This window comes from Ruditapes philippinarum, unplaced genomic scaffold, assembly GCF_026571515.1.
Source record: "Ruditapes philippinarum isolate M1 unplaced genomic scaffold, ASM2657151v2 ctg1000_1_1_1_1, whole genome shotgun sequence".
Lineage (NCBI taxonomy): Eukaryota > Metazoa > Mollusca > Bivalvia > Venerida > Veneridae > Ruditapes > Ruditapes philippinarum.
Window position 1 is genome coordinate 84,301 of NW_026859957.1, and position 22,475 is coordinate 106,775.

Below are 22,475 nucleotides of genomic sequence, written 5' to 3' on the forward strand. Positions count from 1 at the left end.
TCTTAATAGTTTTATGAACACATAGTACTATGTTTTTATTAGTTACAGATACATACAGCTCTTCTGTCAATCTTGTGACAGAGCCAATTCAGAATGACTCTCTATCACTGACGTGTAGATACACTGGAAATGAAACCGTTGATTATTTCGTATGGTACTATTACGCACCCTCGGCCAATATTCTAGATGTTGTACGTAATGACTCGTGCAAATCAACTGTTAAACATGACGCCCGTTTCAACCATCTGAAATACAAGTTCAGATGCTCAGAGATCAATGCAAATACAATAATATTCGAGCAACTTCCGTATGATATGATTATAGAAGCAATGACATGTACTGTGAGAACTATAGAACAGAATTTGTCAAGTAATGACCGGCTGCTTTTTACATATGGCGAGTATTGCTTAAGATATATTTTAACCGTGATAAATATAAAAAAGTAACTATGAATTACATTTTTACAGGTAGTAGAGATAAGTGAAGTAATTTATATGGTATTATTGTCAGTTTTACACACAGTTTACATAATGATTCTAGTAAAATAACTAATATGTTTTTCGTAATTTTACTTGATTGTGTAGAATTGATTAAATGGAAATCATTTAAATGCAATTGTACATGTGGAGGTACATGTCAAAGATTGCCGACCGAGACTTAAAAATTGTTTGTAATTATGCTTAAATAATGCAGAGAAAGGAAAAATCAAACAAAATCATGTCTTAAAGCGATTATGAAACTTATTCAAACGAATAATAATGATTAGATCCCGTATAAATGCAAAAGAAGAAGAAGTTGAAAGACATGAAATATGAAATAACAAAACTTAAGTTGTGTCGCAAAGTCCTGTTATATTCGTGACACATGCGCACAAACATCATTGTTTTACATATGACTCTTAAATCCCTAAGAAAAATACAAAAAAGTATTTGCTTTATAACTACATGATTTCTAAAAATTTCTAAAAATTGTGATTGCAACAATCACAATCGTGTGATTGCAACAATCACAATCGTGAAGTAGAAACATTGTTGATTGTTTGTTTTATCACTGCAGTCTATACTATCTATTTTTTTATCTTTATCTAATATTTTCTTTTTAGTGGATGCATATGAAGAACTACTATTTGGTGATTTTTGGTGCCCTTCACCTGGGTTAGAAGACAGCTATACTTCTACATTATTAAGAAATGGTTCGTATCGGCCAGATACTGAAACAAATGCTGCACTTGAATGGAGTGTTCTTAATTATTCGTTTAAACGTTCTAAAAATGGCTCGTCAGTATCTTGCACAAAAACCTACACTGCCCATGTTTATCCTGTCAAAGAAATGGTAATTGTTCTAGGTAAGATAACAATTTCATTTCAGTATCAACTTAATAACAAAAAACGATTTTCCCACAAAATATTTTTTTCAAATGATTAACATCAAAATGGAAGTACCGAGCAACTAACATTATAGTAATTATACGTATTGCAAGCATTTCTTTAAGATTTCTAAGCATTGCTTCTTGCATAAATTGTCACAGTAAAAAAAATAATTATCCCTTTAAAAATTGTAATTAAAAATAATTTGTATTGAAGGAAACGATCGCATTCTGTCAATGTCATAATTTGTTACAAGCTTATTCTTTTCTATTTAATTTCGCTTTCGAACAAGATCTTAACGTATTTGATGTTAGCTTGTTGATATAATTGGTTTATCAATAAGTGACAGATAATAAAATATATCGATGTTCAAAAGTGTCGCTGACATAAACAAATTTTTACAAATTAATGTGTTTACATATTAGACTTTTAAAAATGCCAACAGCCTTTTTTCACGTTTGTCATATAACAAGAATTTGTAACAAAGTTACCAACGTCCCCCCCCCCCCCAGTGAAGTTTTAAATGAAGCATAAAATTGTGCTATTTCAAAAGATTGAGGTATGGATTATCTGCAAGGCAACAATAAATTTATTTTTTAAAAAAATGGAACCCGGAATTTAAAAATCTATCATGATAAGCTCTGACCTCTAAGTGTGACATTGACCTTGAAGGTAGGGGTCTGGTTGTTGCGCATGACACATCATCTTAATATTATAACAAACATTTGTGCCAAGGTATTTCAAATTCCTATGATAAATGACAAAGTTATAGACAATACACGAAAATATGACAAACGGACGGGAAGACGATATATTTCTATATTCTCCTTTTGTCTTCGAAAAGGCGGGGGACAATTACATACACTTGTTGGCCTTAAATATATTTTTATGACATGTGTCGATCCTATTATAATGTATTCATTATTTTTTGTTGAAGAAGACTTAGTATTAAAAAATAAAATAAAGAAAAATGGGGTGTGGTGATAGGTATATTCTGCCATTAAAACAACACAACTGGTTTCGTGTACCGAAGCTCGGTAATATCATAACATGAATCCTGAAAAAGAGTGTTTGATTTTGGCATGTGATTTTCATCTGATACATGTTCTTTCGTTTACGTACTTTGTTATACTAGACTAGTATATAAACAACATTTATAATAAAAGTGATAAAATAACATACATTGTAAGATAAAGTTTTGTGTAAAAAGAATAGTAAATAAGACACATGAATAGATTTCTGATGAATAGAGAAAAACTTAAAAGCGGATAATTTAGATGTTCTTCTAAAATCTATCACTTGAAATGATGCCTTTTTTTTATTGAACTTTAAAAAAAGACATCAAAATTATTCGTTTAAAATGCTGAAAAATATAATGTAATTAAAATGTTTAATAACGGTTATTTTCTTTTTATTTTAGTGACCAGTTGTCAAAAGGAAGTGGAAAGAAGGACTGAAAAATCATATGGAACAAATGCTCCTTGTTCCTTATATGTTGCTAGTATATATTTATAACATATTTTGAAAGTTTTCATTACTTTTTTATTGTTAAGTAAAATTGCTATAACTATGAAAAACTTTGTAATTATGTGCCAGTTACCTTTCTTAAACAATCAGTTCTAACAAAATATCATAAAGATTTTAAACATTTTTAATTTCAGATGCGTCAGGCTATATTTCTTATAATTACTCGAGCGAGGGAACATGTGTGCAACAAATGAATAGCTGCTCTCGTACAAATATAGCGGAAATAGAGCATATTGTAATAAGTATAGCAAATTTAAGTGTAAAATTATTTCTTATCTTTAACGAATCATCTTCAGTCTATTCCATTGACTCTATATAACTTATCATAAGCCAGTCTGAGCAACGGGATTATTGTGATTAATAAATATTTACCACATGCAAGTTTTAAATGTAAGACATGCCCCGCTAAGGATTGAGCAAGATTTATTTTCTAACTTTTATTTAATGAGTGATTGATTAAAGGGAATATGTTAAGTTCAGTGATCTCAGTTTCCCCAAATTAGATTATATTATGTTAAAAACATACCATCTATGAATGATTCGGTCAGGTTAGTAGTATATTCTTAATTCTGTATTCTTTCTTTTCTTTCTTAATTTGTTTATCAAGATTGGTCAGATCAATGGCGGGAATTCTTATCAGGAAATAGAAAACGCTCTTCTTAAGACACTAGAAGTAACAACACATCAAGATTCAAACAGCCATCTACACCATGAAGAGTTAACCACAATTATTCAAGCGTTGGACAAAATAGTCAAATTAGAGAACTGGGCTATCACTCCTAATCAGTCAAAAGTAAATGTACAGAAATATTCCTATGTGAAAATGGGACATAACTGACCCTTTAACTTTAATCTTTCCTTTTTATCAAAATATGTGATAGGCGACATTGTTTATCTTAAAGTTTGTTAAAACATTTATTATCATAAGATTTCTACCAGTGTAAGTTCTAATGTTAACAATTTTTACTTTAATGTTTTATATAATGAAATTATCATAAATTATTTCAAACTGCAATATAAGGACATTATGAATATTCAACAATGAAAGAAAGTTTATAACTTCATACTTTTCAGAACTTTGTGAGGACCGTTAATAACCTTCTTGATAAAAAGAATGTAGCAGTCTGGCAAAGCATTCCCCAAAACGTGCACGGTATTAAGGTAAATATAACAATATGTATACGAAGATATAGTTGAGTGAAACGTACAAAACTATGTTCTTAATATAAAAGTGGAAAAACAACTTCTACGTATAATATGCGGTTTGGTGAATATCCTTTAATATAAAATTTTATAATTACGTTAATAACTGCCAAAGTGTAAGAGTACAACATTTATATAAAAACTATGATGGAAGTTTTGTTTATATATCCAGAATTATCACCCAAATAAGATACCGTTGTCGTTGAAATAACTTTTATTTCACTCTATTATTCATAACTAAGCAACATGCGTTTGTATTATATGCAACAATTCGATTCAATCTGAATTGAATAATGATTATTTTACGTTCAATTGTTTGCATTCCGTATGTATGATTTCGTACATATTTTTACTCTAGAGTTTTCTTTTAATTTATGCGGTCTTTACACCTAACCGGCTCTCCTTGATAATTAACCAGTAACTTCCTATTTCTGTTGGGATGAATGTCTACTAATTACACCTGATTTTAATGATGAGAAACAAATGACCATAGCACTAATTTTCGGAGAAATGTTTCTTCGCCACATGATCGAACACGTGTATCTTGTATCATAATCCGATACTCTCCCTATCAGACTAAGCGGTCGGACATTAGTTATGCTATATTTTGTGAACATTTTTGTATCATTGTCAATGTATATTTGTTTCATATACAGGGTGATCAATGGGTATGGAAGCTTCTGAATACCGTCAGTTCGTTTTCTACAATTCTTGGAAGAACTATAAATGAAACCACTTCTAACAAAGAAAGAACAATACACACCGAGAATGTTCGTAAGTTGTATCATCAAAAGTGGTGATACATGTATTCTTCTTTTTTGTTATATTTCTATAGTTGATTCAATATTTCAAAATTTAGCTATAATCAGACAAGCCACACAAACACGAACATTTAGTTATTAAATTTAATTGCAAACGTTTCGGCTATATGCCTTCATCAGTGCAAAACATTATAAAATTACCGGAAGCGACGTCATAACGGAACACGCGTTAAACGCGCGAAAAACGTTATTGTGTTTAGCGGCAAAACTATGATAACATGTAGAAACAAATATTCATGCTATAAATAAAGCTGGTACATATTTTAAAATGGATCAACAGTGATACAGATGTCTATTAGACAGTGTTGATAAAAATAAGATAATAATAGACAAACATATACATACTCATGTAACGCATTATAAATCAAAGAATACTTTATTATTTAGTCCATTTGGAATCATAGTATTTAATTTATGGATCCAAAATATTTCTTTAACCGGTCCATGTTGTTTTCTATAATTTCTATAGGTAAAAATGAAAAATATGACAATGAACCTTTATTATCGTTTGATCCGAAATGGATCGCAACATGTGAAACTGGATTAGCGTCACAATTTCTTATATCAAATCTATGTTTATTCATTCTGCATGATACATTTTGATTAGTCTGACCTACGTATTGCTTTTTACAGCCTTCACATTTTTTTTAAATTAAGCTATCACACGTTACTTTAAGTAATACATTAAATATTCATGTTTTGATATAAAAATACATCAATTCCTGGTGCTTATCCATAACGCGGACAAATAAAAACCTAAAAGTGAATACAATTATTCATTGTTAATATTTATAAACCCAAGTACCTTATTTCATTTTTTACACCTGTTATAGCGTTTAACTTTTTTTTTCATTCTAATTTTCATTAAATCTTTTTGGATATCAGTTCTTCAGGTCAGCCGAGTGAATAGTTCTGTAGGATTAACGTTTCCAGATGCCAATAAATATCCTAATTTATCCCAAATATCAACATTACAACTACCCGTTGGTTCTTTGAAAGGTAAGTGAAATGAATTATCATGATTAAGACGATTTTCATATCCTAGAAAATTTGTTTATTTGTTTTAAGTTTGTTTTGGGTTTTACGTCACATGGACACAGTATAGGTCATATCGCGACGTTCCAGCTTTACTGTTGGAGGAAGACCTCAGGTGCCCTTCCGTGCATTATTTCAGACACGAACGGGCAGCACCTGAGTAGAACCACCGACGTTCCGTAAGCTATCATATCCTAGAAAAAATATCATTATAATGACATACGTGCATTACATTTAGTAGATTTTGAAGTATAAGAACTTTTGGAGCAAGCAAAAAACACATTTTTCAACATTGTTTATAATTAAATAGGTTAAAAAGTCAGGATAAATATATTAAGCAAGGTGTTTACCTTTTAAACATTTTGCTCTCGAATAACGATTCGAAAATACCAACATATACAAATACTTTTAAATGTCATTTCAAATTTTTTTTAGGATCGGCAATGTTTTATGGTATACTATATAAAAATGTGACTGGTTTGCTGTCGGAAGAAACAACAAAAAATAGGTACAGTAACAGCTTATTGTTCTTTTCATCAAATATCTATTAACTGTAACTTAAATGGAGTAATTATAAAATATAATCTAAGGGAAACAATCCATAAACAAATGTTGTCATAATTCATAGATTGGTTCTCTTATCTCTTTTTTTCTCAAGAAAGTTCAAGAACCACAGTTTCATAAGCATGCAATCGATAGGCTAAGTGCAAAATTTCGTACCTCTCACTATTCCATGTACAACTTTTTAAATAACTATCAAGAAGCAACTATGTTATTCAATTTTAGTGTTAAAGACGGGTTTTTGAAGTCTGCTGTAATTGGTGCTAGGCTTGACAACTGGAGAAACAATACTGATTTTAAAGTTACCATTAAATTTAAAGACTTAAAGGTAACATAACTTAAAAGAGTTTTTCAAAACTGATACAAAACTTAATGCTTTGCTATCCATTTTTATTACGTAATGTATTGAAACCCCATTTTTAATTTGATTATTATAAAACCGCCAAATATTTTTAAATTTTAATGTTCATATGTTAATATATTTCAAAGTTTCATTCGATCATATCAATGCCAGTTTCTTTTACTTTTCAGGAAAGTAACTGGCGAAAAATATGTAGTTTTATGACTGAAAACGGGTAAATTTGGATCATTTTATCCATTCTTTAAAAAGAAAAGAAAAAAGAAAAGCCATTTCAAAAATATTCATTAATTGGTTATATTGTCAACTCTTTTTTAAATAGCATACATCATTTAAAATAAAGCAACGTTTATAACAACTCTAGGTTAAGTGCAGCATCATAAAACATTCATAGTTAATTTATCTCATATCTTGACACCGAACATTTTGTTAAGTATTTAACATTTTTAATATACTATAGCAATTATAACTGAAACATCTTTTGAATAAAGCACAACGTGGATGAATGAAGGGTGTTATTTGAAAACATCAGACACAACATCAGCTACTTGTGAATGCAACCATCTTACAAACTTTGCAATTCTTATGAGTCCGTGGACAGCGGTATTATTTTAATTCTTGATTTAAAAGCTCTTCATCTATAAACATGTAAATAATGCATTCTAATGTTTGTTAATTTTTTTAGAACATACATTGACGTATATTTTTGATTAATTTGCATTGTTGATACTCTAGTTGGTTACAAAATGCAGAATTTTGCGTTTACATTTTTTAAATATTCATTTATCAGTTCTTACATCTATTATACAAATTATACATTTGACAAATTTACAAACGTATCTTAGATTGTTTCCATCTTCAGAACAAACAATGGCTACAACAGAAAAAAAACATTTGGAAGCAAACTTAAACCTACATTTTGGTTTACGCACACATTGAATTTAGCCAAAATCAGCATATTGTCAGTCAGATTTAAAATACAAATATATATTGCTTTATTTAATTTCAGAGTAATGTAGAAACAGAAACGTTGAGAATTATAACTTTTATCGGATGTTCCTTGTCAACTCTTGGTCTTGTTTTTACTGTGTTGGTACATTTATATATGTGGAGGTAATGCTTTTTATCTATATAGTTGACTCTTGTTTAAGTCCTGTAATTAAAAACGTCAGTACAGATACCAAACACTTTATTTTTACTTTTTCATTTGCTTTTAGTTAAACGTGTATGCATGTAGTAATATTTTTCACATATAATCATTTAACAATCAATCTAACTGAGATATAATGGCCATGGATATTAATACATTTAGAGCACTCCACTGAGAATTTTGACAAAACGGGGCTGGAAGCAATTTTCTGATAAGCAATGATCCATTCGATGAAGGTCAAGACCAATAACTTGTCTGCAAAATTAAGTTAAAAAAGAATCAATCACTCAACTATATAGTTCCAGAATAATGTTTTTTATTGTAAAAAATGACCCAAAATTGAAAAGCGTTGCTACGATTATCACTCACATCGAACTAGAAATGGCACAAAAAATCGATTTTTCAAATTTTTTTGTTTTTAATTTCTTAATTATCTTTTGCATATCTTTCTGTTTTTTACATTAGATCAGTGGAGTTCCTTCAAATTACTTGTAACTTTGATTAATCTAAGGTCATTCAAAAAGCTACAACAACGTTCAAGATAGTGAAACGATTTTAAAGACTTTTAAACGCATTTAAATCTTGCAGGTATTTGAAATCAGATAGAGCTACTATTTTAATGCACTTATGTGTTGCTATGGTAACATCCTATATCATTTTCCTCGGAGGTGTTGACAGAACAGACAACATGGTAAATTCTTCTTCAGTATTTGTAGTGTCTATGAGCAAAAAGCAAAAACGTTTACATACTTCAGATCATTTATTGTAAAGGCTTCGAAACGTAAAGATGTACTATGTAGGTAATTATCCAATACAAAAACTTTCTTTTGTTCAACTAGTAAGGTATATAATTTTTTGCAATATTCTTTATTAATATATATCTAAATGCAAATCACATTCACAATGTATGTATCATTCTGTAGCGTTTGGTGTCAAAATCATAGTAAAATCAAAATATTGGTTACGATATCATTGTGCATATCCACCCATATGTCTGTCGTTTATTCGTTATACTTAAACATAGTTATCGTCCAATAGGGTTTTTGTACAGCAGTTGCAGTGTTATTACAGTACATATATCTCGTTGTGTTTTTCCTGATGTTTGCGGAAGGTATTGAGATATCTTTTGCTGTTTTATACGTGTTTTCAACAAAACCAAGCATCAAATGGATTCTTTCAGCTGCTTGGGGTAAATTCTTCTTTATTTTAAATTTATTCATTGATAACACTAATGTGAAATAAAGTAAACGTAGAAGCAATATTTTACAATAATTTTTTTATCAATTTATTTATGTCGCTATAAGTTAAATTGAAAGTCAATTCGTATTTTTTTGTTTTGAAGAAAATAAAATTATAATACAAAAAATTGAAGATTGGCTTAATTTCTGGCACGACAATAAAAGATAAATACAAACATTGACAAATAATTGACCAATAATTGCAAGACAAGAACAAGAAACGAACAATGATATTACAAATTTAAATACATGTACTTTTAACGTATCTTTAAGTGATCATAAAATTGTCTTTTCCAGTTATACCGGCGTTTATTGTCGGGATAACATTGGCAATTACGAGGATGAAAGGATATGGAACTCAACATTTGTATGTTTAATCCATTCATTTTCAATTTATATATTAATTTTTATGTTACTCAAAAACATCATCAAAATTTTGATTTAAAGACGACTTATATCGAAATAGTCCTAGTTGCAATTATAGATTTATAGAAAGTTTATAAAGTATACTATATCATCCAAAATAGAAATGGATTTTATGGCATGAACATGTCCACTGATCCTTTTTCATACAGGAAAACTTGAATATGTTTGAGCTACGATTGTTGTCTGATTTCTATTTCAGTTGTTGGTTATCAGTTGACAATGGACTTATTTGGGCATTTGTTGGACCAGCTTTTATCATAATTCTGGTATATTAAATATCATACGGTTGTTTCAAAATTTTAGTTAGGTTTGTTAGTTTATTCGTTTGTCACTCAGAGGCATCGTATTTCATGCAGACGCAGTTGAAGTCATATAGCAACATTCAATCTTTGCTGTTCGAGGAAGACCTTTGTGTCCCTCCTTGCATTATTTAAAGCATAAGCACATACTCTCGATACGCTTGGTAGAATGTTTCTTTAAACCACATTTAAATAAAAATTTGAATAAATGAAGATTTTGAAAAAATAAATAATTGCGTCGTTATTATATTATACCATGTACAAAGCAGAAATGTACTTTGACCTAAAATACTTTTAATTATGTTTTATAACTGAGAGTACTCTTTTATTATGACATAAACACTTTCACAAAATATCGTTGAAAACGTATTCATGTGCTTTGACCTTCAATGAAGTACTTTAACCAAATTCGTACTGCTAAAAGTCTTCAGGATTCATGTCTACTATTTTCTTACTGACAGAAATTCACTCTATTTTAAGTTGCATATCACAATATTACAATGTATTGTTCTTTTGCTAGATAAATGCTGTGCTTCTTGGCTTTGTTATGAGAGCAGTATTTAATGTGAAAAAGATGAGACAAAAACAAACCCATGCTAAAATTGTGTAAGTAGTTTTACTTGAGTTTATATTTGAATATTAAATTTACGTTGAAATAAGTTTCAGTGTTGAATTTATAACATATTATTAGATAGAAAGCCAAACAGATTAATAAAATGGATTCACCAGTCTCTGAGTAACTTTTAAAATGAGATTACCTCATTACCTGGAAGAAATACAGAAACACCAACGTAATACTATCTAACTGATATATTTTTGATGTCATAATTTAATATGCAATAGTTTGAATTTTTTGTATCGTTGTTTTACACCTCGTTCTGAATGATTTTATTTATCATACCATTACTGTTTTCAGAGTAGGAATTCGTTGCCTCTGTATTTTACTTCCATTGCTTGGATGTACGTGGGTTATAGGTATATTCTATGTGAACAAATCTACATCATGGATCCAATATTTGTTTTCTTTTTGTAACGGATGCCAGGTAACATTCTTGTCTTTCAAAGAAAACAATAATAGGCGTGCTATCATTTCTTGCATTAGAATACAGAATGTCAAAAATGTGTGTTTGAGATTAAGAGTGTATGTAAAATATGTTGTTTTTTAATACGATTTAAGAGACGGCATATTAAATGAAAAGTATAAATGATATTTGTATTTGTCAGATTGTATTCATTTTGAAATAAATTAATATAAAGGTTACCGTAGAATCAACTGCATCATCGTATAATACATACTTTAACTAATTTTATCATTTCAGGGTGTTGTCATTTTTATTTTCCACTGCGCACTCAATAAACAGGTATTCAATTTCCAGATATATTTCCGAAAACAATAAGTAATAGCATTTTTCACTTTATTTTTATTGATACTGTGAATATTACGTTTCTGGACGCTATCTATACAATGTATTTCAGATAACAAACGCATACGAGAAGAAGCGAAGAAAATCTACAACTTCTTTGATTTTAAACCAAAGTTCAAAGAGCCATCGTTTTGTAAGTTGTTTTGTGCTCATCACGAAAAAGCCAGATAGCATTGCATGTAAACAAAAAAAAAACAAAAATAAAAAACAAAAACAAATTTAAAAAAATCCAAACAATCATTAAGAAGTGAAATTGTACATATAAAATAAATCTTCAATACAGTGTACTTATAGAATTCTGTTGAAATTTCTTCTCAAACGAAAAAATGTATTACGTTCACTAGCATTGACAAGACTTAGTTTAATTATACTATTTGTTAAAAGGGACTCCGCTGAAGTTTTTTGACATGATGGGACTAAAAATATTTTTGCCAGATAAATGTATAATTTGATTTATTACATAATTATAAATGAAATATTGAGAAATATTGATGAAATAAAATGCATATTTTCATTTTCCGTATTTTCATTGTAAAAATTTATTTTTCACTGCAGTGAAACATATTTTCCGTATTTTCACTGGTGTCTCGAGAAGAAGCGAAGAAAATCTACAACTTCTTTGATTTTAAACCAAAGTTCAAAGAGCCATCGTTTTGTAAGTTGTTTTGTGCTCATCACGAAAAAGCCAGATAGCATTGCATGTAAACAAACATATAGTAAAAAAAAATACAACAAAAATAAAAAAAAATAAATAAAAATTTAAAAAAATATTCAAACAATCATTAAGAAGTGAAATTGTACATATAAAATATATCTTCAATACAGTGTACTTATAAAATCCTGTTTAAATTTCTTCTCAAACGAAAAAATGTTTTACGTTCACTAGCATTGACAAGACTAAGTTTAATTATGCTATTTGTTAAAAGGGACTCCGCTCAGGTTTTTTGACATGATGGGACTGAAAATATTTTTGCCAGATAAATGTATAATTTGATGTAGGTTTAGACCACCTATCTTTGTGCAAAATTCAGATCATTCACGCACTTCGTTTTTCCAGAATTATTATTTGAATTGTAAAAAAAGTGACCCAAATTGAAAAGCGTTTAAACACTTTTCCCTCAAATCGAGCTAAGGCAGGCATACAAATGCCATTTTTATTTTATTTTAAAGTATATGTCCCAACTGTCTTTGCATATATTATTTCTGCCCAAAATCATTTATGTAAGACATTCAAACGTTATGTTTTTAGACTTTTAACCCTTAGTGGAGTCCCTGTAACAAAATGTGAATTTCAAAATGTTGTTATCATTCTTATATAAAAATAACAAGATTATATAACTTTTTAGCAAGAGAAGACAAAATATTTATCATCATCAGCCTTGTATCTTGTCAACAGTGACACTGGCATAAGTAGTAAGTTATAGTACTATAATTGTCATATTTGTCTTTGAAACGTAAGCAAAACTAGTTAAGATTTGCTTTCTTTCACCAATTTTGTTTCAAATATAAATAAGATGCGTTTTGAAATGGCTACGGTTGACAATATTCATCAAATATATGCTTTGAAAATTATATCACTCCCTAGTGCATCATTAAATATAGCTACGAGTTTAAGTCGTGTTTGACAAACAAACTTGTAAGAACATGTGATTGCATGCATTTCAATTGCAATGACATGTGAACATTATCTGTTAATTTTTCAGAAATTCTAAATAAATCTAATTCATTTAACTACTACAATTTCTGAATTACACCTTTTTATTTTTCAGGCTCACGTTCATCAGACATAGACATTGCAAGCAATGGAAGAAACTTTTCTAACAATATAAAAATGGTAGCATATACAATTATATCAAATCATATTCTGCAACTTATCTTGTAAAGAATCATTTTTACAATTACTTGAAGATTTCTTAAATATTATTGAAAGTGGCAATATTAGTTTTGATGAAAAACAAGGTATTAGTTGATCATTTGTATCATATTTGAGCCGTGTCATGACAAAACCAACATAGTGCGTTTGCGACCAATATGGATCCATACCAGTCTGCGCATCCGATCAGTCTGATAAGGATCCATGCTGTTCGCTATCAGTTTCTTTATTTGTAATAGGGTTGGTAAGCGAACAGCATGGATCCTGATCAGACTGCGCTGATGCGCAGGCTGGTCTGGCTCCATGCTGGTCGCAAACGCACTATGTTGGTTTTTATCGTGACACGGCTCATTTCTTTTGCAAAGCTACAACGTATTTCCATACAGCTCATTAGACAACACTTATAAGCATTTCAGTAACTAATTATATTTATCAATGTTGACATACCACGAGTCAGTTTACTAATATGTGTGATAAGATATCAAAGTATCTATTTCTTAAGACAAAAACGGATTTTTGCCTTTTTGCGTGGGAACAGTTTACAGAAATCTTAAATCTGAAGCTTCTTAATATGATATATATGAGCCACGTCACGACAAAACAAACATAATGGTTTTGCGACCAGCATGGATCCAGATCGGCCTGCGCATACGCGCAGTCTGATCAGGATCCATACTGTTCGCTTACAAACCCAATTACAAGTAGTGAAACTGATAGCAAACAACACGGATCCTGATCAGACTGCGCGGATGCGAAGGCTGGTCTGGATCCATGCTGGTCGCAAACCCATTATGTTGATTTTGTCGTGACACAGCTCATATTTTATTTACAGCCTGTTATAAATTAGTTCATTAATTTATTTGTTGTTTTTTAGTATCATGTTTCGGGATTAAAGTAATCACCGGAAAATGAACAACGAGTCACACTTACGTATCCCGTGATATTACTTTCCATTCCATTTTAAATTACACGGATGTGGTTGAAAAATATCTATAAAGACATATAAAATTTAAGATTGATAAACTCTTATTTGAAATACACAAGCAAATATCGCGACGCACAATCAGCTGATTGAGGAAAGCAACGTGTAATGGATGTCATGGGTCACAATTTAGTACTTTAGCACAATGTCTTAATAATTGTCTTACTATTATATTGAAGGGTCAGATGAAAACAATCTTTTGTTTAAGAAACCCAAAGGTGATTATGCAAGTACGTGCATTTACCTAAATATTTGGGATGTTTGTCCGTGGTATGTCGGACTAAATCAACATTATCTTTATATTATTTTCGGAATTATTGTCAATCATTATTTTTTTTTCATTTCATAAGCACTATGGATATTATTAGATATCATCAAAATATATCTTACAACTTATTTATACTTATTCATATTCCACTGCTTCTATAAATATACATTTTGGCTTTATTTGTTTCTATCACATGCTTTTCAGAAAAGGTTTGGACCTGTGAAGTCAATAGCTGAAGAGAAAAGAAGTTCCCTGTAAATGTAATAGATGCATGTATACGGAGTAAAAGTTCTGATCTTCTGTTAGCAGTTATTGTGCAGAAATGGAGTTATTTTCTGACTACTATTCGCTGATATATCGAACCAGTTTTTGCATAACTGTTTAATTTGCCGGTTGCGTTTCGTTATTTTTGTTATAGAAATTTAATGGAAAAAAAAAAACGGATTTTATTTTCTAAATCTATTAATTAATAAATACCATGTAATTTTAACAAATCAAAGAATTAATTAATTTTAATATTAAGCAGCAATCGTTATCTTAATTATTCGGATTTAAATCCTTTCACTAAAAAGTAAAAAAAAAACTGTTTAGTTGTTATTTCATTTGGTTTTGAATTATTATATCATTTGGTATTGTTTTTTTTTATTATTTTATGAAAAGAAATATAAACAGTCTTGCAAACTTAGACTTCTATGTGGTAATTTATAGTGTCTTCATATATTTCAGTTTCTGATTTTTTAATGCAAAGTTTAAAAATCGCTCACAAAAAATGGCAAAGGCAAATTTCTTCTGCTTTCAAAAAATGGCAGATACAAATTTCTTTAGAAAAGACAATTTTTCCCGACCATACCTCAACTTGATACCTCAAGTTATAATAAAATAAACATTGCATTGCATTTTTCAATGCTTTTATATTTATATATGAGCCGTGTCACGACAAAACAAACATAATGGGTTTGCGACCAGCATGGATCCAGACCAGACTGCGCATACGCGCATTCTGGTCGACCCATGCTATTCGCTTACCAACCTTATTACAAGTAGAGAAGCTGATAGCGAACAGCATGGGTCCTGATCTGGATCCAAGCTGGTCGCAAAGCCATTATGTTGGTTTTGTCATGACACGGTTCAGTTATGTATCATGCCAAAATTTAAATGTTCTTGATACTTCAATCGTGAGTGAAAGGAACAATATCTAGGAGTTTAAAAGTCGAAAACAATTTCAAAACCTGAAGCATAAAGTACTTAACATGTGCATATTTCAGTGTACAATAACGGCAGCGCTACATGATATCATCTCTACATTGATTCAGAGCTTTAATGTTACAATTACAGTTGAAGCATTATATGAGAAACAGTCAAAGATTCAAAAAATAAATACATTCACACTTTTTTCGAAATAGTAGAATCTAATGCATATGCTATGAAAACTGCTTTATTTGTTTATTGACTTTTTCCAAGAAGCCTACATTTCACACAATTTATAATTAGAAGCGGTACCGACATTCGCCGCCTGTTTTACATATTGATTTTGGGGACGTCCACCATATAATGAGATCTAGGTATAAGGTTATTAATTATGTTTTTTTATTATATAATTGTATTGTGTTCTAGGTAATTCTGGTCAATAGAATCATTCTGTAGTGCAAAGAGCAATAAAAGGTTTCAAGTCAATAGCCATGGTTCTAAAGGAATTTAAGAAAGCCTAATAGTGTCAAATGAAATAAAGAATAAAAATGCAAAGGCGTTATAACGCGAATAAAGGCGTTATTACGCGAATCAAAAGGCGTAATAACGCGATTAAAGGCGTTATAACGCGAATCAAAAGGCGTTATTACGCATATCAAAAGGCGTAATATCGCGAAAAAAGGCGTAGCAACGCAAATAAAGGCGAAGTAACGCGAATAAAGGCGTTATAACGCGAATCAAAAGGCTTAATAACTCGAATAAAGGCATAATAACGCGAATCAAAAGACGTAATAACGCAAATTAAGGCGTAATAACGCGAATTGAAAGGCGTAATAACGCCTTTATTTGCGTTATAACGCGAATTAAAAGGCGTAATAAAGCAAATCAAAAGGAATAGTTACACAAACCAGAAGGCGTAATAACGCAAATTCAAACGCATTATAATGCCAATTCTATACCATATTTGTACTTATCAAATGGCCTAGTAACGTGAGACAGGAAAAACAATATTGATCTGAATTTATTGCTCAAGATATAAACTCGTATAGAATAATATAATATACGTTTACAATAACTGTCATTCCATTTGCGCAGTAATATTGCAAACCATTTGTAATAAACTAATGAAGACTCTTTGATATTTGTCAATATCAGGTGACTTGGAGACTTAAAGGTCCATTGGGTTATATGTCAATACAGTTACTCTGAATTCACATCATTGATTTTACACATGTCACTATAGTAAATGAATTTCTATTTTTTCTTATATCTTATCTTATTTTATATGTGCGTCATATGTTCAATTATATACGGATATGTCCTGTATAATTACTTAATAACCTTTAGTATCTTTTAATTATGTGAATGTCGTTCCTTATTACGCTATAGGTAATTGGGTATAGGTAACAAGATTTGGAAAAACGTAAGGCATACGTAAGTCACATTAGGGTGAAAGTATCTCTAATTATTGATAGGTATGCTTAGAGAGGTAAAAGTGTTTCTGTTAAGTTACAATTATAGGAGACATTGTCTTCTTTGTCTTTATCGAAAAGTATCTATAGTTGGGTGATAGTAACCTCTAATCTCACGATAGCATTTCCTAATAAAAGATTAATAACAGACTGTGGCCTTAGGACTAACCGTACAGAATTGAAAATAAAACGTACATCTTGATCAATTCATTTCAATCAACATTGTTCTTCCTATCTTACATCATAAGGCCACGGTTCAGAATTTACATGGTATTAAATAAGCGTGATAACGCCTTTCGTTTCGCGTTTTTACGCCTTTATGTTCGCGTTATAACGCTTTTTGATTCGCGTTATTACGCCTTTTGATTCGCGTTATAACGCGAAAAAAAGCGTAATAACACGAATCAAAAGGCGTAGTAACGCCTTTATTCGCGTTATAACGCGAAACAAAAGACGTTATAACGCAAATAAAGGCGTAATAACGCAAATCAAAATGCGTGATAACGCCTTTATTCGCGTTATAACGCAAATCCAAAGGCGCAATTACGCAAATCAGAATGCGTATTAACACGATTTAAGGCGTTATAACGCGAATCAAAAGGCTTACTAACGCAATTAAAAGCGTTATAAAGCGAATCAAAAGGCGTAATTACGCGAATAAAGGCGTTATAACGCGAATCAAAAGGCGTACTTACGCGATCAAAGGCGTTATAAAGCTAATCAAAAGGCGCAATAACGTGAATAAAGGCGTTATAACGCCAATCAAAAGGCGTAATAACACGAACCAAAAGGCATAATTACGCAAAACAAAAGGCGTTATAACGCTTATTTAATACCATATAAATTCCAAATCGTGGCCTAGTAATGTAAGATAGGAAGAACAATTTGATCTAAATAAATCGATCAAGACGTACGTTTTATTTTCAATTCTGTACGGATACGCCCTAAGGCCACAGTCTGATTTTTAAAATCTTTTATTAGGAAATGCTTTCGTCAGATTAGAGGTTTAACTATCACCAAACTATAGATACTTTTCTACAAAGACAAAGAAGGGAATGTCTCCTATAATTGTGACTTAACTGAAACACCAGCCCCCAATTACACATACTTATCAATAATCACCCTAATGTGACTAACTTATACCTTACATTTTCCCAAATTTTGTCACCTATAACCTATTACCTATAGCTTAATTAGGAATGACATTCACATAATTAGAAGATACTAGATGTTATAAGGTAATAAATAGGAATATATCAGAAGATAATTGAACATATGACGCACATATAAGATAAGATAAGATATAAGATAAGATAAGATGAGAAAAGAAAAGAAATTCATTTACTATAGTGACATGTGTAAAATCAATATGTGATACATGTAAATTCAGATAAACTGTATTTACGTCCAGTCCAATGGACCTATAAGGCACCAAGACACCTAAAATTGGCAAATATTAAAGAGTCTTCATTAGTTTATGACAAAAAGTTTGCATTATTACTGCGCAAATGGAATGTTAGTTATTGTAAATGTATATTATATTATTCTATACGAGTTTATATCTTGAGCAATAAATTCAGATCAATATTGGTCTTCCTTTATAACGTTAATAAGCCATTTGATAAGTACAAATATGGTATTAAATTGGCATTATAATGCGTTTTAATAGGCGTTGGTACACCTTTTGGTTCGCGTTACAACGCCTTTATTCGCGTTACTACGCCTTTTGATTTGCGTTATTACGCCTTTCAGTTCGCGTTATAACGCCTTTATTCGAGTTATTACGCCTTTTGATTCGCGTTATAACGCCTTTATTCGCGTTATTACGCCTTTTTATTCGCGTTATTACGCTTTTTGATTCGCGTTATAACGCCTTTATTCGCGTTACTTCGCCTTTATTTTCGTTGCTACGCCTTTTTCGCGTTATAACGCCTTTTGATTTGCGTAATGACGCCTTTTGATTCGCGTTATAACGCCTTTATTCGCGTAATTACGCCTTTTGATTCGCGTAATAACGCCTTTATTCGCGTAATAACGCCTTTGTATTTTTATTTTTTATTTCTTTTGACACTATTAGGCTTTCGTAGGAATTCACTTCATGTCAATATCGTAAAAACGTTTTGAGTTATCAGTCAAATATTCTTATATGAAAGAATTTAATTTTTTTTCTCAAACGATACATGTGGCACAGCGACCCAAACTATTTCAAAAGGATGACCACAATAGGTCAAACTTAAATATCATTTATTATTATTTTTCACGAGGGGATGTCAAAATGACGTTGTATGTTGGTCTAGATGTATGTAAGTAAGCAAGTAAAGTAAAGTAAAGTAAAGTAAATAAGTAAGTAATTTATTCATTATAATGTAGTAACATGTACGATCATATTTTTTTAAATCAAATTATAGAACATATTAAATACACCCGGCCCAATGGGCCTTTAAGTCACGTTCAATAAACATAAAATATTTATAAGTCATAAGTCATTATATTAACAAACTCATTTGTAAAAATCGTAGCTATAACGTGATAGAAGTAGTGTGTATATAATATTTGTTTAATTTAAAGTTCATATTATATGTGATTTATTCTATATATTTATCTGTAAATGCTTTCACGTCTGTACAAGTATGATTTGACAATGTATTTAGCTAGACTTCTAGATTTTGTTATTTATCAAATAAACAATTTTTTTCTGAATCAGTCTTTGAGTATTAAATAGTTCGCCAAAGTATTCATAACTTATATGTCTATAAAATGAGCACTTTACTACAAAATGTTCTTCGTTTTCGATATATACATGTATAATATAAGAATTCGTTTGTCCAATTTTTTTTAAAACTTGGTAGAAAGTGTTCTAAGAAAAAAGTAATACAAGACCGTTAAGCTCATTTTATGTCATTAACATTTACTTATAAAATTTAAAGATTGTTGTGTGTGTGTGTGCGCGCGTACGTGTATGTTTGTATCTTTGACATTTTATAATTTTCAAATAGCCATTCATGTCAAGACAAGAACAATTCCTTTCCAAAGGAGCCAAATTTTGAATGGCTGTATAAGTTGTCAATCAAACTAACTTGAATGTATTCATGGACATAGTAAAAACAACAACAACAACAACAACATACACGTGTGTTGTTAAATGTGTTGGATGCTCAGTTTATAAATTAAAAATTCTGTCCAGAGCTTTACCTTAGTTACAGAAGATTGACGACCCTGGTTGGTAGACTAATATGGTTTGGTTATAGATTCTGTGTCAGTGAACTGGATAAACCAACCTTTAAATAACCTCATTGTAGGCTAGAATATATATAACATGCCCACTCAATGTCACAGTTTATCACATTTTACTTCTAACAAACCATTATGACCCTGACTTGCGTATAAAAGCTGTGAAACGCCAACACGTTTGCAAAATCAGATTAATGCAAATACAATGGTAAATGTATTTAAGATATTTACATAGCCATACATAAAACGCGACCACACTCTTTATCAAATAGTAGATAAGTATCCAGAAAATAACTTAAATGTGAAATGATACTAGGAAAACAAATAAACAATGTCTCTAAGACGGACATGTTAGGGGAATGGGTTGAATCCAGAGAAACTTAAAATGTACCGACGGTTTATGAAGTTTCTCTCGTTTTCAAGACGGACAGATCAGATAAACCATTTGATGTTTGCTCGAAAAATCAGCAAGACGGAAGGAAGGATGTGCAAACCAACATCAGGAGTTATTGGAATTTTCAGTTATATGGCAAGACAACTGTCAAGCAATCTCAATTAACTATATATCTGATGTAATCTGAATTTGGAATATCTTTATTCATTCGTTTATTACAAAAAAAAAATGAAAAAAATAAATAAATGTAGTTTCTGTAGTTGTTTCTGTTTTTGTTTTGTTGTTAATCGTAGTTTGTTTGCATCAACTTTTAATGATTGCACAGTTCCATTATACATGAAGCCTCTCACATCGATTGTAACTCATATGGGAATGCGGTGCACTGTTGTTTATACAATTACATGTATTGAACTTTATTGCAAGAAACTGTACTTTTGCTTACCATTAATTGCTAGGTATAACACATGTGGATATAGAAATTACTAGCATGTTTTTTTACTTTGAATTCCGGCAAGTTAAAATTTCAATTCCTTTGAATGTCTTGAGCGAGTAAATACTAATGCAAAAACAACAAACAAACAATCCACAACAACAACAAAACAACAACAAAACAAACTAACGTGTGTTTTAATTTCAGCACGTTGAAATCCTAATCATTTGAATGTATTGAGTGAGTACATAAAAAAATCATTACACAAAAGATAGCAACAAAAAAAGAAAATAAATAAAACAATTTTTTTTTAAAAAAATACAGAAAATAAAAACAACAAAAAAAACCACCAACAACAAAAAACATTAGCATTCAGTAATGTAGAATAACAAGTTTTCATTTCAAAACCAAGATTTCTTACGTTATATTGAGATAAGGTTAAGAGTGTTTTTATTTTCGATTATTTATATTTTCTGCTGCACTGGTAGGAGCATCGTTGGATACCCACAACTGAACCATTACCATTTAATAAATCGATGGTATCCGGCAATGTAATAGGAGTGGAGAGGACCATCTTTGTAACTTATTATGTAAACGGTACATATTGAGTTAGTTGACTTCTTTCGTAACAACCGGATTCTGATGTCTGAAAACATAATAATCAGGAATTGCGGCAATCTCTTAGAAGCATCATAAACACATGCATATGAAAATTGCAGACCCGATTGTTTGACAAAATTCTGTTCATGAAATATCATGTAAAAGTGCAACATCTTTTAGCTCCCTAGTACGGGCTTAAGTTGTATTCAATCTTCAACACCGATGTGCGGGAATCAATGATCTTGAAGGACCAGAAAAATATAACAACAACTTGAATGTGTGTCGATATCGTTAAATCAGTTGACAATTTAAATGCAAATCGCACTAACCAGTTACCGGAAGAAAAACAAATATCATTTGACCATTCGTGATATCGTTACTAACGTAATGAAAATTCTGACAATATATGTGCCTAAATATGTTCAGATCACTGGAAAATTAAGGTAAGTCATTCCATCGATGGAACCGAAACTGAAGTCACTCTTATATTTCTTCTTGGCGATAAAGTACATAATGTGTGTAAAGTAATAAAGAAAAAGGCGAGAAAATATAATCTGGTAATAATTTTCAGTTTTTCACACCAGCTTAACAAGCAATTTACATATTTTAGGAGTGTACTTTTTACCAA

The 22,475-nt window shown here is 30.5% G+C and overlaps 2 protein-coding genes and 1 long non-coding RNA gene across 3 annotated transcripts; all 3 read left to right on the top strand.

Annotated features, from left to right (window-relative positions):
- Positions 1-29: 29 nt before the first annotated feature.
- LOC132758406 (uncharacterized) lies at positions 30-4,897 on the top strand. Its single transcript, XM_060750078.1, has 7 exons — positions 30-369; positions 1,103-1,345; positions 2,788-2,868; positions 3,029-3,129; positions 3,502-3,687; positions 3,969-4,055; positions 4,754-4,897. The coding sequence occupies exons 1-7, from the start codon at positions 30-32 to the stop codon at positions 4,895-4,897; spliced, it is 1,182 nt and encodes a 393-aa protein (XP_060606061.1).
- Positions 4,898-6,736: 1,839 nt separating this feature from the next.
- Positions 6,737-7,988, top strand: LOC132758403 (uncharacterized). The gene is made up of 4 exons (XR_009629570.1): positions 6,737-6,842; positions 7,046-7,089; positions 7,364-7,475; positions 7,882-7,988. It is a non-coding gene; the product is annotated as an uncharacterized LOC132758403 (long non-coding RNA).
- A 623-nt stretch (positions 7,989-8,611) lies between these two features.
- Positions 8,612-14,790, top strand: LOC132758407 (adhesion G protein-coupled receptor E5-like). Its single transcript, XM_060750079.1, has 8 exons — positions 8,612-8,713; positions 9,061-9,211; positions 9,558-9,627; positions 9,886-9,952; positions 10,506-10,591; positions 10,902-11,028; positions 11,462-11,542; positions 14,737-14,790. The coding sequence occupies exons 1-8, from the start codon at positions 8,642-8,644 to the stop codon at positions 14,788-14,790; spliced, it is 708 nt and encodes a 235-aa protein (XP_060606062.1). The 5' UTR covers positions 8,612-8,641.
- Positions 14,791-22,475: the final 7,685 nt, after the last annotated feature.